The 18568-nt window shown below is 32.8% G+C and overlaps 1 protein-coding gene across 1 annotated transcript in view; it reads right to left on the bottom strand.

Moving 5' to 3' along the window:
• LOC127701153 (tyrosine kinase receptor Cad96Ca-like) overlaps window positions 1–18568 on the bottom strand; it is a 359749-nt gene that overhangs the window by 224521 nt on the left and 116660 nt on the right. The window contains exon 6 of the mRNA XM_052204967.1: window positions 15095–15175. Coding sequence (XP_052060927.1) covers window positions 15095–15175 — 81 coding nt within the window. The remainder of the gene's footprint in view (window positions 1–15094; window positions 15176–18568) is intronic.

Genomic DNA, 18568 nt, shown 5'->3' with positions numbered 1-18568 from the left:
AAAATTAATTTAAATTGGCCTACCCCCCTTATCTCATTTTGTCAATTTCACAATTTCAGTTTTTTAACCGTAACTTCAGATTTTCGAACATAAACCACTCTGGAGATTTTCTTAAACGATGCGCCAATGTCTCCTCTACAACACCTATATACATGTAGTCGTTCTCCGTCACAATTTCTTTAAAATGGTCCAAATTTTTCTTTTAGTGCCCTACCCCCCTAATCTCATTTTGTCAATTTCACAATAAAATTTTCAGTTTTTTAACCGTAACTTCAGATTTTCGAACATAAACCACTCTGGAGATTTTCTTAAACGATGCACCAATCCTCTACAACACCTATATAGTCGTTGCCCGTCACATTCACTTTAAAATGGTCCAAATTTTTCTTTTAGTGCCCTACCCCCTAATCTCATTTTGTCAATTTCACAATAAAATTTTCAGTTTTTTAACCGTAACTTCAGATTTTCGAACATAAACCACTCTAGAGATTTTCTTAAACGACGCGCCATTGTCTCCTCTACAACACCTATATAGTCGTTGCCCGTCACAATCTCTTGAAATTGGTCCAAAATTAACTTAAATTGGCCCACCCCCCTAATCTCATTTTGTCAATTTCACAATTTCAGTTTTTTAACCGTAACTTCAGATTTTCGAACATAATCCACTCTGGAGATTTTCTTAAACGATGCGCCATTGTCTCCTCTACAACATCCATATAGTTGTTATCCGTCACAATCTCTTGAAATTGGTCCAAAATTAACTTAAATTGCCCTACCCCCGTAATCTCATTTTGTCAATTTCACGAAAAAAAAACAAAAAAAAATTCCAGTTTTTTAACCGTAACTTCAGATTTTCGAACATAAACCACTCAGGAGATTTTCTTAAACGATGCGCCAATGTCTCTTCTACAACACCTATATAGTCGTTGCCCGTCACAATCTCTTCAAAATGGTCCAAATTTTTCTTTTAGTGCCCTACCCCCTTAATCTCATTTTGTCAATTTCACAATAAAATTTTCAGTTTTTTAACCGTAACTTCAGATTTTCGAACATAAACCACTCTGGAGATTTTCTTAAACGATGCGCCATTGTTTCCTCTACAACACCTATATAGTCGTTGCCCGTCACAATCTCTTGAAATTGGTCCAAAATTAACTTAAATTGGCATACCCCCTAATCTCATTTTGTCAATTTCACAATTTCAGTTTTTTAACCGTAAGTTCAGATTTTCGAACATAAACCACTCTGGAGATTTTCTTAAACGATACGCCATTGTCTCCTCTACAACACCTATATAGTTGTTGTCCGTCACAATCTCTTTAAAATGGTCCAAATTTTTCTTTTAGTGCCCTATCCCCCTAATCTTATTTTGTCAAGTTCACAATAAAATATTCAGTTTTTTAACTGTAACTTCAGATTTTCGAACATAAACCACTCTGGAGATTTTCTTAAACAATGCGCCATTGTCTCCCCTACAACACCTATATAGTCATTGCCCGTCACAATCTCTTCAAATTGGTCCAAAATTAACTTAAATTGGCCTACCCCCTAATCTCATTTATTCAATTTCACAATTTCAGTTTTTTAACCGTAAGTTCAGATTTTCGAACATAAACCAATCTTGAGATTTTCTTAAACGATGCGCCAATGTCTCCTCTACAACACCTTTATAGTCATTGCCCGTCACAATCTCTATAAATTGGTCCAAAATTAACTTTGAGTGCCCAACCCCACAATCTCATTTTGAAAGTTTCAGTTTTTTAACTCTAACTTCCGATTTTCGAACATAAAGTGATCTGGATTTTTTTTCTACACGATGCGCCAATGTCTCCTCTACAACAACTATATAGTCGTTGCCCGTCACAATCTCTATAAATTGGTTCAACATTAACTTTTAGTGCCCTACCCCCCTAATCTCATTTTGTCAATTTCAGTTTTTTTTACCGTAACTTCAGATTTTCGAACATAAACCTCTCTGGAGATTTTCCTAAACGATGCAGAAATGTCTCCTCTAAAACACCTATATAGTCGTTGCCTGTAACAATCTATTCAAATTGGTCAAAAATTAACTTAAAATGTCCTATACCCAAATTTCATTTTGTTTATTTCAGTTTTTTTCTACCACAATTTAAGATTTTCGAACATAAACCACTCTGGAGATTTCCTATGCGGCACTATCTCCTCTTAAACACCTATATAGCCTAACCTGTCACAATCTCTATTAATCGGACCAAACAACGTAAAGTGCACCCCCATTCCCTAAAAATGCATTGTGTCATTGTGTTAACTTATGGTCATTGTAATCCAGCTGTCTATTGAATGCCTTATGTGGATTTATTTAGTTAGGAAAGAAAAGCTTTATATTCTTTATATATGAAGTATGGTTTCCCTTTTGTTTTAAGTTAGTTTTTTCGTTTTTGTTTAATATTGTATGTATTCTCATAATTGTTCGCTAGCTCGAAAAAACGTGATAACCTTATGTGATATTGTGGTTTTTAGTTATACCTCCTAATTGTTCGCTAGCTAATTGTTCGCTACAATTGTTCGCTAGCTTGTGTCAGGTCTTTATAGCTTGCTGTTCGGTGTGAGCCAAGGCTCCGTGTTGAAGGCCGTATTTTGACCTATAATTGTTTAATTTTTAACACATTGTGACTTGGATGGAGAGTTGTCTCATTGGCACTCATACCACATCTTCTTATTTCTATTTATTGCAAAAGACACCAATTAACTCAAAATCAGTTTTAAAAGTATTTCATAACAATAGCTATAAGATTATCTACTCATGCATAATTATACCGGTATGGATGATTGATTGATTGATTGTTTATGTGTTGATTGATTGGTGTTTAACGCCACTTTCAACACTATCATGCTATTTCGTGGCGGTGGGTTTATATTGGTGGAGGAAGCCGTAGTGCCTGGAGAGAACCACCGACCTTCGGTAGGAAAACTGACAATTCTAGTCAATTAAGATTGGAGTCAAGCTCACCTGCCACGTGCGAGTTTCGAACCTAAGTGTTGACAGGCTAGTGATATAGTAGTTCGACTACTTAGACCACTCGTCAACCGAGCCCCCCCCCCCCCCCCCCCGAAATGGATTAAAGGAGATATGGGATGAACTTCAAATCGGTGCATTACATTTGCGTGCAGCTTTTTATTATGTTTTCGTGCATTTATTTTACAGCTTCAACTAGATGATTATGGGCCATGGGTGGATGCTTGACGTCCAGCGGCAAATTGATATGCATATATTCATACAAGAACATGCTAATGTAATATGAATAGTAACCCTGCTTTGTACTAGACCGACACCCTGAGTCGAATTTTAAACATGCTAGTTCACAAGGTAATAGTCCACATAAAGACATGTAACCTTACCCAAACACATTATTCTGATTCCTAGCCAACCAGTCTTTGCTCTTACTCCTTAATGTCGCGTGCTTAGCGGGGAAGCAGCAAATATCAATTTTAAATTATTTGGTTTGACCCGGCCGGGGTTCGAACCAACGACCTTCTGCAATCGAGGCGAACATGCTACCACGAAAGCACCGCCACTAGACAGTAAACCTCAATATAAAATGTTTCGTGGAATATATATACACCTCCAGACTCAAGGAAACAGGGTTTAGGTACCGACCATTGATTTTTTTTGGTTGGCGGGGGGCATGTTTTTTTTTTAAATGTTTGATTCCAAATTTCTTGAAAGAGACTATTTCTATTTCAGAAGGGAAGCGAAAAAATAGTGTGTTTCCATTGAAGATAAGGGTAAAAATAAAACAATAATGAAATTAAAAAAATAACCATGTTATTGAAAGAAAAGTTTATTGTTTTATTAAAGTCGAAAAATATGATGGTCTTGAGCACAAGGAAATACACGTGCTCCTGCCCACACTAGATGAAGAGTCGGTGCCTAACCAATTTGATTAAGATACAATGTACAGATCATGTGTCTAAGCTTTGGTTACAAGGATCTGACAACACTTCATTTTACTTTCTTTTCTGGTAAATATCACATCAGCCAATGAAGTTTAAAGTCAAACGCTGTAGATATATAATGTCCAGCGCTGTAGATATGAATTTCCTTTACATCTCAAGCACTGGACTTTACATCTCAAGTCGAACAAGGTTCCGTAATTATTAAAGCTGGAGGATTGATGATGTTAAAAATATCTTCTTTGTTTTAAAATAAAGTCCAGTTTTCCAACAGTAACTGTCATTATCATACCTGTAAGGCCAGGTGAACTATTGTCGTCATTAAGCATACGTCGTCCGTAAACTTTCACTTTTTCCCCTTGTTCTCTGACACCACTCAGCCAATTTTAATGAATCTTTGCAAAAATAATGTATTGAAAGTCCTATACAAAAGACCTTCATTTCGTTCCGATTGATAAAAAATAATACCACGAGAGTCAATCTTTGAATTTGACAGGTCATTTCTTTAAAATCCTCTTCACTGAAACTGCAAAGCTATATGTTTGGAAACTCTATATAATTAATGATGAGTAGACCCCTTTCAACGATTACCATTCCTATTGATAGGTTGCCGATATACTGGTCACAGTGACACATAGTGTATTGAAAAACAACGGGAAATAGTATTATTAAACAACTTTTTTATTAAAAAGATTGCGCAGAATGTCAAGATCTATACCTACATGTACTTTCTATTTCAACCAAAAATTTATTCCGGCGATGAATCCTTGTAAAAGTAATTGGCTTTAAATAATAGATTTTGGGTAGAAACTGTAAACAGTTGAGATTGTCAAGCAATACACGATCTAAAGCAATGTCCAAATAGTTAGTCCTACCTTTTTCATATTGATTTTGGATATGGACTCGAGTATCTTGTTCTTAATTTCAACACATTTGTTGAAGTAAAATATACTTTTTTTTAAAAATTTGTCCTTCCAAGCATTCTAAAATTGTGAACCCTTGAATAATTTTTTTTTCGATCAGGTCGGAGAGAATCAGTTAATATTTTTCGTTTATCTTAAAAACTACAATAGATTTAAAAAAAAGAATAGTGCAATGTGTCTGAATATGTTCTATAGTAAAGGTCCCATTATGGCAATTTTGGCTCTTATAAGTTTTGTTGTTTTATTGCCCATTATCTTGATAACTTATCTACAGAGAAATCTTTCCTTGCAAAATGGTATAGACAAGAACAGATTTAAAAATAAATAATTAAACATGACTGAAATTATGATTATGGTCATTTTCTTCCATTGGGAGTGGGGACGTGGGAGGAAACATGGGAATTTCTCTTATTTTTTCAAGGTCCCACCTTTAAGAAGGAAAAAAAATCAAGACCCCCTTTCAAAAGACATAAAAATATCCCCCCAAAAAAACACCACCGAACATTTACACACACACACACACACATTTTTCAATACTTTTGTTCGTAATAACGAAAAAAAAAAAACGCATTAAGTTTCTATTGCTATTATAAGTTTAAAATATTGCGTCGGTAGTGGATCTAGAACCTCAAGTGTTGAAGTTGTTTGCGACTTTAGCGAACGCAATTTGGATATGCCGGTTATGGTTTCATTGATATTTACCACACCTTCATTCAATGTTAGCTTCAGATGAAAAAATACTCTGCTAGAAGAACATGTTGAAACTTAGGATTTAGGTCTTGACCATTGAGGCGAGCGGACCGAGGCGTAAACATTGATGTCTTTTGAGTCAAACTATTATTTTTTACTGTAGGGGGGAGTGTAGGATGAGGGTCGAACCCTGAACAATTGGGGCATATCCAGAAATCAACGCCACTTTGCTTATTTGAATATTATACTAAAGAAATCGGATACGGGTCACGGAAATTATATTGAAATGATAGGGAATTTAGAAAAAATGTCTGTTTTAACTTTAATTTAAGTGATAGACAGGTTGCCGGGGCAGAAAATAAATACACACAACAATATACACCATTTAAACGAAATATAATGACTGGCGTTGCAAAAATCAAGGTTCCTGAGCTATTTTAAAAATCGAAGCGAGAGGCTTTTAACATTGCAGTATAAAATACAGGCTAAAATGGCTGAAACGTCAAATTTGCAAACTTCGTGTTGAAAATTGGCTAACAAGGTCATTAGAAATACAGGTTGCCGGGGTGAAACTTGAAACTTGAATGTCCAAAGAATAAGCAAGACCAAACCTTGTATGTGTAGTCGTTGAACTCTAGGTTCCCACGTAAAGTTAAAATGCCTCTATTTCAAGAAGATTAAACTCACGAAAACACGAAAAATTCACTAAATTCGCGTTCATTGTTTTGATTTTGACCGCCTGACAACTTTACGGAAATATCAGAGTGATTATAAACAAGGACTCTGTGACGGACAACTTATAATATCCGTGTTTTAAAGATTTTAATGATATCAAGCCAGTCCAGTTCAAACTATTATCACGTGGTACAATTCTCATTTACATATTATGAATATTAATTAGCAAAAGTACTACTAATTTCTGGCTATGGCAAGTATGGACACACCATTCAAGCTTGATACAGCTCTGAGGTTTATGACACAGAATGAATGTGGTCTAAGATTTTAAAAAGTTGAAATTGGACATTTACCTATTACACTATGGTCCAATATCCAAAATCCTAATATATTGTTAGATTCAGCATATCAAAGAACCCTAAGAATTATGTTTTGTTGAAATCAAACAAAGTTTAATTTGAACCTTTTGGACCTTAATGTGGACCAATTTGAAAACGAGGCCCACAATAAAAAATCTAAATACACGGTTAGATTCGTCATATCAAAGAACCACAATAATTCAATTTTTGTTGAAACCAAACAAAGTTTAATTTGGACCCTTTGGACCTTAATATGGACCTATTTGAATCAAACAAAGATTAGTATTGGACCTCAATTTCGGTCACAACGGGGCCTAAAATCAAAAATTTATTTACACGTTTAGATTCGGCATATCAAAGGACCCCACAAATACCAAACTTTGAATTAAACCCCATTGAAATCGGCCAAGAAATAAGCAATTTGTACAGTATTAAAGCCATAACCCCCAAAATTAATCCTTAACTTCTCTATTTGGTATGGAACCTCGTGTTACAATTTTATAGAGATCCATACACAAGCGATTGTCCTTGTTTTGGTCCCGTTTTGGCCCCTAATTCCTAACTATACATAGAAATTATGTTTTCTTATCTCTGCCTGCATCTGTCATCACTCGGTGTCTATAAATAGACATTTGATATCTTATCGCTGACCCTGTTAAGTCTGCTGAAATTGCATGCATGATTAAGTTTAAGGTTATCGATCGTAATTAAAGCGGCACATTTAATTCGTTATTTCATTGCTTGAAGTATTATTTCTTTCATCTGCATGGTCAAACGAATTTTTTTTTTTAAATATATTTTAGATTTAGATTTCAGTTTTAGTTTTTTTTTCATATTCAATATCTATTTATTCACATTCTAATAACGAAAAAGGATCCAGATATACCTATAACAATCTGATTTGTTATTTTAATCAAGGATGTTATTTGACCTCCTTGTTTTTCAAAAAGGAAATAATGTTGCAATATTTAAACAAAGAAAATAACTGTATTTCAATTTGCAATGTACTTTCATAATTAATTTAAACGTTATTTTTAATAAACGATATTTTTTTCGAAAAATCCTCGTTTTTTACATCCATTCAAGGACGTATAATAGATTATATACGTCCTTGGTCTATTATAGACGTAAAATTTTAATAAAGTGCAAGAAAGACTTCTTTTTAATTTCAGTATAAAAAAAAATGAATTAGCCTGCTTTGTACATCAAGTACATCTTCCCTAGACTCAAAATCTTAAATGAAATGCTAGTAATACTTCTTTTATAGATTTTAGTTTTAACGATTCTCGTTCCGAATATAAATCGCATTGTTTACATGTAATCTTATCTCATATCTAAACACAGCTGGTTTCAACGTTCGACTCTAATTAAAATAAGTATTCATATATGTAGGTAAATATTAGCAGCTTGTAATTGCGTGCAAGGAAGTATTCAAATGCTTATTAAAGTAGCTTGCATCATAATACATTTCGCATCATATGTAACATATCTCTATAGCAACTTTAAGATGCTAATGCTTATTCAACAGGTCAATTAATAAGCTATTGCGCATGTATATGAAAGGTGGTCATAGAAAGAACAGATGTATTCCGAATAACATCCGGTGTTCCGAAAGACTACGGACATCGTCCAATATATACTGCGTAAACCCTCAGGGGTTTACGCAAAAAGCAGGACCTTGTGCTTTACACTATTATCAATAACTTGTACAGGATGTACAATCATGGGTTTTCATAACTGTATACCAATGTATATTAAGTTATGTTTTATTTATGTTGATTTATCAAAAACAAAATCAATGTAAGTACCGATATAAAACAAATTTTAAAGATTTTTCTACGGCGTTATTTGATAACTTTTAAAAATACGTTTTTTCAAAGGATCGATGAGTTTACACGGATCGTATCTTACTTTATGGGCTCTAAAAACAACATCGCCGTAAAAATGAGGATGCAAAGGACGACTTACTAAGAATTCTACAGTAACCGCCAAACTTCAAAACTAAATATTTGTATATATGAAAGATTTCAGTAAAGGTTTCAAGTTATTTGTATTTACGAAATCCCTGACTTGACAATTAGCAAGGTATTATACAATGGGTTAGGTTAATTGAAATCTAAAACGTCAATACATACACGGACAAATAGCAAACGCGTTGGAAAATATGCACACCGTAAGAAGGAACAAAGGACCATCCCATCAAAAACACTAGGGGAAAAAACACTAGGGAACGAAAAATCGTCTCTTTTGTCGTACATTTTGTAAAGAGTTTCTCGTGTGATACTGAAACATCCAATTATATAAAAGGCAATTATTGATGTTCATATCTAATGTTTTAAAAGTTAACTCCCTTGGGTAAATTTCCGCAAAATAATTAGAAGATTATTTATTTAAAGCTGTCAAATTCGTGTTCACCGATTTGACTCAAATTCTCATATTTGTTTTATAACATACTAAAACGTATATCCAAATTACAAAAAGTCTAAAATAAACAATTAACAATGCATGGACTCGATGATATGTATCAGCATTTCGTGTGTATGTTTGTCTAGACGTCATCTAATTAACCATCGAGATGACCTCCGAAGACTGTTATCATCGTTGGTACCTGTATAAAAATGATTTTTGTGGATAGAATCAGTCAACCAAATGGTTCATCCTTGTTTCGCTTTCTCCTCTTATATTTGATGCGTTTCCCTCAGTTTTAGTTTGTAACCCGGATTTGTTTTTATCTTTATCGATTTATGAGTTTTCGAACAGCGGTATACTACTGTTGTCTTTATTTATTCAATGTTGACATTCTTTTCCTTTTAATAGCTGAATACATATGAACCCATCTCCAGCTAAGGGGTTAAATTGGAGGTCACATGAACACGGATTCAATGAGGTCGAATAATTCATCAGCGATGTTTCTTAGCTTATTTTGACGAAATTGAACCAAATTGGCTGCTAAAAGCGAATTATTATTTCACTGTATCACTTTCATTAATGATTGAACAATAAGAAATCATATTTTAATATTTTGTATATCTCGTAGCTAATGCCCCTTTAAAGCAAAAATATCACCAAGGTTATAGTGTTATTAAATTTATCAGTTAAATGAAATTTTGATGGATCTTTACTGAATTTGATAATAAACTGTTATTCATAACAATACGCGAACAAATCTGTTATAAAAGGGGTGCAATTGGTTCCCGCAGGAAAACTTACAAGCAGTCGATTTACTTTATTGGCTAAACGTACATAAAGGTTGTCAATGAGAAAACTTTAAGCCTTAATAATCTTGTCACAGTTCCAGTAATACATATCTAGCATATTTACTTTTTTCATTACAGAAGAAGGCTGTATATGAGTTGCAGCAAATTAAATCTGCAATCAGATTTGTCGAAGGATCATTTAATAAGATAAAAGAATTTATGTTAATTAGACTATACTGGAGTGTAGTGTACATGATCGGAATGAAGATTGTGATAATATAAAGAATTTTCTTTTACAAGAAAGTTTACGTACTCTTGCTTTATAGTAAAACTTAGCCATTCAAGTATATAAAACATATTCAACTTTTTTTTTAAATTTGAAGTTTCATATGACTTTAATGATAACGCAATTATATGATTTATGTTTTGAGACGGTCCCTGTACGCGTTGTATGTGTAGTATTTAACGTGCTATTGTTCATTATGACAATAAACCTGGGATAAGCATACTGACAATATATCATGTCCCAGAATAAATCCATTATTTCTGAACGTGTACCACATGATGTTTTGTATTTCTATCATAGCCTGAGTAAATGTCGGAAAGCAAGAAGAAAATTAACAAAACGATATTTTTGTTTATTATCTTAGGTAGGAAACACAGTGATCGGAAAGCAGAAAGATAATTGAAATAAAATTAATTTGATAAAAGAATGTCCATCAGTAAATACTGATTTGAATTTTTGGAAATGATTTATTGACAAGAATGTATGCATTGTAGCTATCCTACACACGTCTTGGTTCATTTGACATGTGACTTTGAAGCATGGTCATCATTACAATATTCTGACCTCTAGTTGTTTCTCTTTTATTTTTATTTTTTTGAGTGACTGTCCTATTGACTTTTACCAAAACTATCCTTTTATATAAATTGGTTCTTTTGAGAGCCTGTACAGATATTCATAAAACGGCTTCTGAAAACAAGATATTCTTCAAAACTAAGTTTTCCTGTGGAATATTTGGATTGATTTAAGTAACTTCATGAAATCCATAAAATTTGAGATGTTTTATGAGAACAAAATAATTGTCAGTATATAAGATATCCTAATGAATCGGGTGTGTTACTCTAAAAAATAAAACAAGAAACCTTCTTATCAGTTGCATGACACAGAGTTACACTTCACCTGGAAATTGGATTTTCAATTTCTCTATACCACTTCTACCATGAGTACAGACAGCTTCAATAATGAATATAAAATAATTGAAGGCATCCAGGAAACAAAATATGAAGATATAAAAGATAAAATAAATGCATCCAAATTATAAAGCAAACTTAGTACTTAGTGAAGTGTACCTCTGTGGCATACAACTTATAGGAAGATTTCGTATTTTGTTTTTAACTGATCTCCCGAAGTTACTTAAATCAATCCAGATGTCCTACAGGAAAAACTTAGTTTTGAAGAACATCTTGTTTCAGAAGTCTTATGAATACATGAAAATGCTCTTAAAAAAAACCACTTTATATAAAAAGAATTGTTTGGTAAAATAAACGCATCGTATATTCCAGGATTAAAATTTTGTACGCCAGACGCGCGTTTCGTCTACAAAAGAATCATCAGTAACGCTCTAATAAAAAAAGTTAAAGCATTGAGAATAAAAAATTCCGAAAGGTTTTGCCAAATACAGCTAGGGTAATCTATTCCTAGGGAAGTATTTCGAAAATTTGAAAGTTTATAATATTAGGACAGTCACCAAAAAAAAACGAAAAAGAAAAGAGAAGCAATTAGAGTTAGGAATACCTTAATAATGACAATGTTTCAAAGTCACATATCAAGCTCTTACTGTCGTATCCTGATTTTAGAAAAGAAATGCGAAAATTCATATCTCACGAGTGAAATTAATATTTCTGCATGCACGTGGTTTTCTTGCGCAAGAAGTAGTAAATGGACAGCACATGTTCGCACTGATATTTTGGATTATAATATGCATTTTCGTTATCACGTATATTTATTCTAGGCTCAAATCTAATGTAAGTTGAATTCGGATGTCAAACTACCTACCTCAAGTGGTTAAAGTTGACACCGGATTTATTGTCATTTAATCCAGAATTTGTGTGAACGCAAACCGATATTGCTATCAAATCGGATTTCAAATCCAATTTGTTGTGTCGTGTAAACAGGGTGTATTACAATTGTAAATGAACCAAGACTTGTGTAGGATAGCTGGTCAACACAATGCATACAATTTTCAAAATCGCACCATATTGCAAAGATGCTATAAGGTTTAATTATTAAAAACAAAAAAGAATTGAAATTAAAATAAATTAACATCCATTCCTGTTAATAAATCTTTTCCGAAAATATGAAATTTACTTTCAATAAACACAAACGTCAATGCAAGTGTTTACTGCTAGACATTTTTTTTATCAAATCAATCTCTTCTTCAAGTCTAACTTTCATTTTATGAATACATTGCTATACAAAATATAAGCAGACCTTATAAAACCATATTCAAACGGTATGAAACAGTTTTTTTTGGAGATGCAAGAATTTAAAATCCTTGTGAATTGAAAACATGCAACTATTTTGTCCCCATTCATTACAGTTTAAAATTTTGATACTTATTTATTTGTGTGCATCCCTGATAATTGGTGCTCATATGTTGCATATAATTTTATAACTGTATTCACTGTTAAAACATCAGGGACACACTATAACATATTAATCATATTCTATTACTGATAAATTTAGTTTCAGTTTAAACTTAATAATTTCAATGAATATTCCTTTGGTTTGTTAGAATCTTTTAATGGAATTACATATTTTTGACAGAAATGTCGTTTTGTTTTATTATCTTTCTTTATTTGTTCAGGCTATGATAGGAATACAAAATATCACGTGACAAACGTTCAGAAATAATCAGTTTATTATGGGTCATAAAATATTGTCAGTATACCCAGGTTTATTGTCACGATGCACAAAAGCACGCTGTAATAAATACTAAGTCATATGAAACTTCAAGTTTAAAAAAAAAATTGAATATGTTTTATATACGTAAGTTTTACTATAAAACAAGTGTACGTAAACTTTCTTGTAAAAGAAAATTCTTTATATTATCAAAATCTTCATAAATTTACTGCTATTGAATTATTGTCTTCCCGTACACTAATTCGCCGATATTTTCCCGTATGCAGTAACCTTAACTACGAGACCTCTCCTTAGAACTTCGGCCTCCGCACAGCGCAAGAGCGAGGAGAAAACCGTGATGAAATAATGTAAACAAACGTGCACTGGAAAGTAAATAGTAATAACTGATTCTTAAAGAACAAATTTATTACAACAAAGCATTTAACAACTGTTAAGGAAACGTTTAATTAACAAATGGGAACACATGTAAAATATAAAGAAAAATATCATGGCTCTAACAATTCACTAATTTGTCACGCGCTCCCGGTGCTCTGTGTTGATTTTTATCAATGTCATGATCCGGTAAACTTCGGCAACAAACTCGAAAGTTAATTAGCTTGCGATCAACAATCACTGAATGAAATATTATTTGTCGATAATACGTTATAGATTCGTAATAAATATTAAAAAAAATCTGTATACAGGACTTAGTTCTGTCAAAAGGCAAATAGGTTGAAATACTTTAATCATATTTTTTACTGCAATCTAGTCTTTACTTTTTTACTGTCCGATCTACTGGAACAAATTAACTTTGGTTGTTGAAATATACAATGTCACGTGGTAGCCAATCCATACAGGGACCGTATCAAAGACAAAGATAACTACCTGTATAAATGATGGAAAATTTTCGAGACGTTCCGAGAATCTTGTTTCTGAGAATATCTGAATGGCCCATAGAAGCTACCCAAACTCACCGATATATAGGTAAAAAAAACTATGAGTACTTGTTTTCAATTCTAGAAATTGGCGTAATACACCGTAGTTACCCTTTAAAATTTTCTAAATCATTTTTCGAAATGTAATATGCGCATAACCATTATATTCAGATGTTTATTCAAATAGGAATCAAGTGACTTTATGCCAGACACTCTTTCCAATTTATTTTAGATGGAGGAAGATACTTTGGTCCTTTTATCAGAACGTTTAAAACCGAGATGTCTTGATTGATATACCATGTTATTACATTGCTACATGTATATGGATATGGACTATATCTAAATTCGATATCTCACAGTTTCATGTTGAAGGAACATTTTTATACTGACGTCCGATATAACTGACGTATTTCTAAAATTAAACTTCTGCTGGGTTTTTATACATATAAGAAATTGAATGTTGCTCTATGTTATCAAAATAGGGTGGTAAAACGTTTTGGAAGGTAAAGTAAATTAAAAATCATGAATAGCCAAGTTGATAAGTTCTATACCTCTGGTAATGTTTTATTATTTCTATTTTTAGAAAATGTTTTTTATGACCTTCAGGTTTGTAAATATGATGGAACAGCCTATGGTGACAATTATAGGTTTCATAACGAGTGAGAATTGGATATTGCTTGATATCAACTTTAGTTATTTAATTTGAACTTCGGCGAGTTTATTATTAATATCTAAATTAATTAATTTATAAATCAAGCGATATCAAATTCTCACGAGTTGATAAACCTATTTCTCTTATGGTCAACACTCTCGTTGCGTTAAAAATTCCGCGAATCGTTGATCTAGTCTTTTGCACATACCAGTATAACGTCATATATCCTGTTTCGGTGTCAAACTTTAACATCATACATTGTTAAGAATGTAAATAAAATTGTCAAAAAGAAGATTTTCAGGTGAAAAGTGTGAGTGTTTTGTATATTATTGAAGACATCACATATGTTCGTTGCTATGGACGAACTGTATATCGTCTTAACATTTGAAAGTCATCAATGACCTAACGAATAGCCAATGGAAATGTCATTATATCGTCTCATGATGGTAGATAAGCCAATCAGATTAACGCAGGCCACAACCATAAGAGAATAGCTGTTATGATATGCGTTTAGTCATTTTGAGTCCCATATAGTGGACTAAAGATATGCATCACACTCGTTATAAATACCATGTAATTTGATAATCTTTGTACCCAGTTTGCATAATAATTGAGAGCCTGACAACGCCATGACAAAAAACGAAAGACGACGAAAACATTCACATTTTGAACATATACGTTCTTCGTACATTTGTAATGTAAACATCATATGAATTTGACATGCATATGCATTATTAAACTTGATAAAATTTGAAAAAAGGACAACAATTACTTTGAAAGTAATATACGTTGCGAAAAATGCATGTACATGTAACTAAAGCTTACCAAATTACCGGCATCTTTTACAACACTTTGCTCATACGCTACATTAGTACTGAAGACAGATTTAAAGCCATCACATTCATCCTGAAACAGATTTTTTTCATCAATGAACACATCTGAATAATTTATACAATTGAACTTCTTGTTATTTTTTAACATGAAAATATCTCTCCCCTTTCCCCCTGTCTACATTCTACACATATGATAGCAAGACACATACAATACATTTTCTTAGAGTAAAGTGAGGAACCAATTTTATATGACGGATTATGGAAGTTTCAAAAGTCCCAAATATCAGCAACTCAATAAAATGTCAAATTCATAGTATCGAGTTAAGGAACATTCCAATATTAACAGAAGTGAATTTACTATAATATTTATCTTTCTTTGAATTCCTATTAGACAGTTAATTCTCTTCAATCAAAAGTGTTTACACAGAGATATGTCTCGCCTGTCGGCATAAAATTAAGAAAAAGACAATCTGATGGACAGCAACATTGCTTATCAAAGCCATGATCTAGTAGGCAGCGCCTGAAAATGGTTGACAAACTGAGATGTACAGTAATGAAACTTTATAGAAAATATCGTTGTCTATTGTAAGTAGTTCCTATCAATCTAACTTAAGCAGAAAACTTAACATTGAAAATTGCTAATTAATTCAAAGTCACTGGACCATGTCCTAGGGGACAGGGCCTCAAAATAGTCGTAAAACTGATATGAACTGATAGTAATGCAACTTTATACAAAATATCATTGTTCTATCACAAGTAGTTCTTATCAAACTGACTTAAGCAGAAAACTTAACATTGAAAATTGCTAATTAATTCAAAGCCACTGGACCATGACCTAGGGGGCAGGGCCTCAAAATAGTCGTCAAACTGATATGTACTGATAGTAATGCGACTTCTTACAAAATAGCATTGAACTATCACAAGTAGATCCTATCAAAGTAACTTAAGCAGAAAACTTAACATTGAAAATTGCCAATTAATTCAAAGTCACTAGACCATGACCTAGGGAGCAGGGCCTCAAAATAGTCGTCGAACTGATATGTACTGATAGTAATGCAACTTCATACAATATATCATTGAACTATCACAAGTAGATGTGGCCGAGTGGTCTAAGTAGTCGAAAAGAAGAAATTTCGTATTGTTGGATCCTCAAGCTAAACTCAATTTAGCAGACTATTTTAAAACATTGTGTTTTTTTTATCTTTTACATCTGAGAGAAGACCATTTATTGTTAGACAAATAGTTTATATCAGACAATCCTAGTATCAAAGTTACAGATAACACATGTGATATATTTTTCTTTGTACTCATGAAACAAAGAAGTCTTTTCTAAACTATGACGAGATTCAGAATTTTAAGTGAATAACTGATAGAAGAAGGATATAACATACTAGCAAGAACTCCAATAAGGAGTTGAGTAATGATTTCGGCCTTTACACCAGTCTTGCTGATCATTGCTCTATATAACTAGTCTAACTATCTGTTATAATTTTAAAGATATAAGGCAAAAAGGCAAAACAATGGTAAAAATCGTCATCAAAGGGCAATAACTCCAAAAAGGAAGATTCCGCCCATTTGACTTTATGGGAGATCTTAAAGTTTCTCTCTATCTATTATAGTTTTCCAAGATAAAAAGCAAAAATGAAAAAATGGTAATATTCGCCAAAATAGGGCAAAAATTCCTATAAGAAGTAGTCAGACAGTTTTGAGGTAGATAGATAAAAGATTGATCTCAACATACTGAACATTTCTCTCACTGTCAGATTTTTTCTATCATAGCAGTTTTCAAGATAATAGACAAAACTTGCATTTTACCCCATGCTCTATTTTTAGCCATGTCGGCCATGTTGGTTGGCAGGTGAGGTCGTCTAACACCTTTTTAAAAGTACCTATCCCGATGATGATTGTGGCCAAATTTGTAGTTTCAGATCAGAAGATTTTTGTAAAAGTTAACGACGACGACGGACGACGACGAAAGACGAACGACGGACGCCAAGTGATGAGAAAATCTCACTTGGCCCTTTTTAGGCCAGGTGAGCTAAAAGTGCATATACAAGCATCGGGAACCTACATTTTTTTAACAAAAAGTGATGACCGAATGATTTTGTTCTTTTCTAACAAAGTTTCTGTATGTCTACTTTATATGAAGTCTGTGATCTAGCAAAATGCTAAGTATTGTTGTCATATATTGGAAACCAATTGTGTTCTGCAATTAAATATTCCATAGCAACAGCAATTGAGTTAACACGGCTGTCATTCGGTATATCGAGACAAAAGATCGTGAATGTATCGGAGAACAATTAACGGTCTTTCCACATTAAATTTCTGAATAATTAATAAGAAGCTACCTGCGGTTTACTTAAAGTAAATATTGGTATATAATCATAGGTTTCTTCAAAGTGATTAAAAATATATATGGTTTCTATATACTTTTGTCTGAAATAAGGGAGATAATTTGCTACTTCCGGTTAAGAAAATGTCACTTCCTGTCTCATAGGATAGCTTTTGTCACACTGATTCCAAAAATATATGGTTTCTATATACTTTTGCTTGAAATAAGGGAGATAAATTGCAACTTCCAGTTTTAAAATTTCATTTTGGTATCATCTGATAGGTTACTTCAAACTGATTCTAAAAATATATGGTTTTAGTTACTTTTAAATGAAATCAGTGCAGAAAATGGCTACTTCCGGTTTACAAAATGTTACTTCTGGTTGATCTCTACAAGATGATATGTCTACCAACCTAATGCAAAAGACCCCATGGCTTTATCATGTATAAATATATGAATTTATAGCAAAGGTCAAAATCTTGAAGGTCAAATTTACCTTTGACTTTGACCTAAATTTAAAGGTTATAAAGCAAGGACCTCATATCAAATGACCATAAGTTCCTTTTATATATAGTTAATGAGTTATATCCCAATACAGCTAATTTTAAATATAAGAGCGGAGAAAACTTCCATAAAACGTCAACGTACCATTTCAACCATAATTTATGTGTTACGACATGTCGCAACTAACAGTTTGATAAGAATATTTTGTCGATATCTTAAATGGTCTCTGAAGAGAAAATAAAATAAGCCTAAATCAAATTCAGATTATGACCTTAACCTTTGACCTCGACCTCATTTTCTTTTTGGTGGATCCTGAACCTCAAATCAAAAGACCCTAGGTCTCTATCAATTAAGGTTTACCAGTTTCAAATACATATCGCTTATTTCAAATACATAAGGGGAAATAACTCTCACATGGAGTCTCTGGATCGCTTCAGTCAAATTTTTTTTTGACATCCTGAAGATATAACCAGTAATTTGGAAAAATAAATTTGTCGATTTCTTTTACGGTTGCCAAGGAGTAGAGATAACAAGCACAACAGTGTCAAAGGAGATAACTCTTACAAGGAAAAGTGATGGTAATATGTCTGTCAAAATATGTCTGTCGGAAAAATGGAAGGACCTAATAAT

Source organism: Mytilus californianus, unplaced genomic scaffold (genome assembly GCF_021869535.1).
Source record: "Mytilus californianus isolate M0D057914Y unplaced genomic scaffold, xbMytCali1.0.p SCAF_5, whole genome shotgun sequence".
Classification (NCBI taxonomy): domain Eukaryota; kingdom Metazoa; phylum Mollusca; class Bivalvia; order Mytilida; family Mytilidae; genus Mytilus; species Mytilus californianus.
Note: the sequence above shows the minus strand (reverse complement) of the source record. Positions and strands in the feature narration are given on the sequence as shown.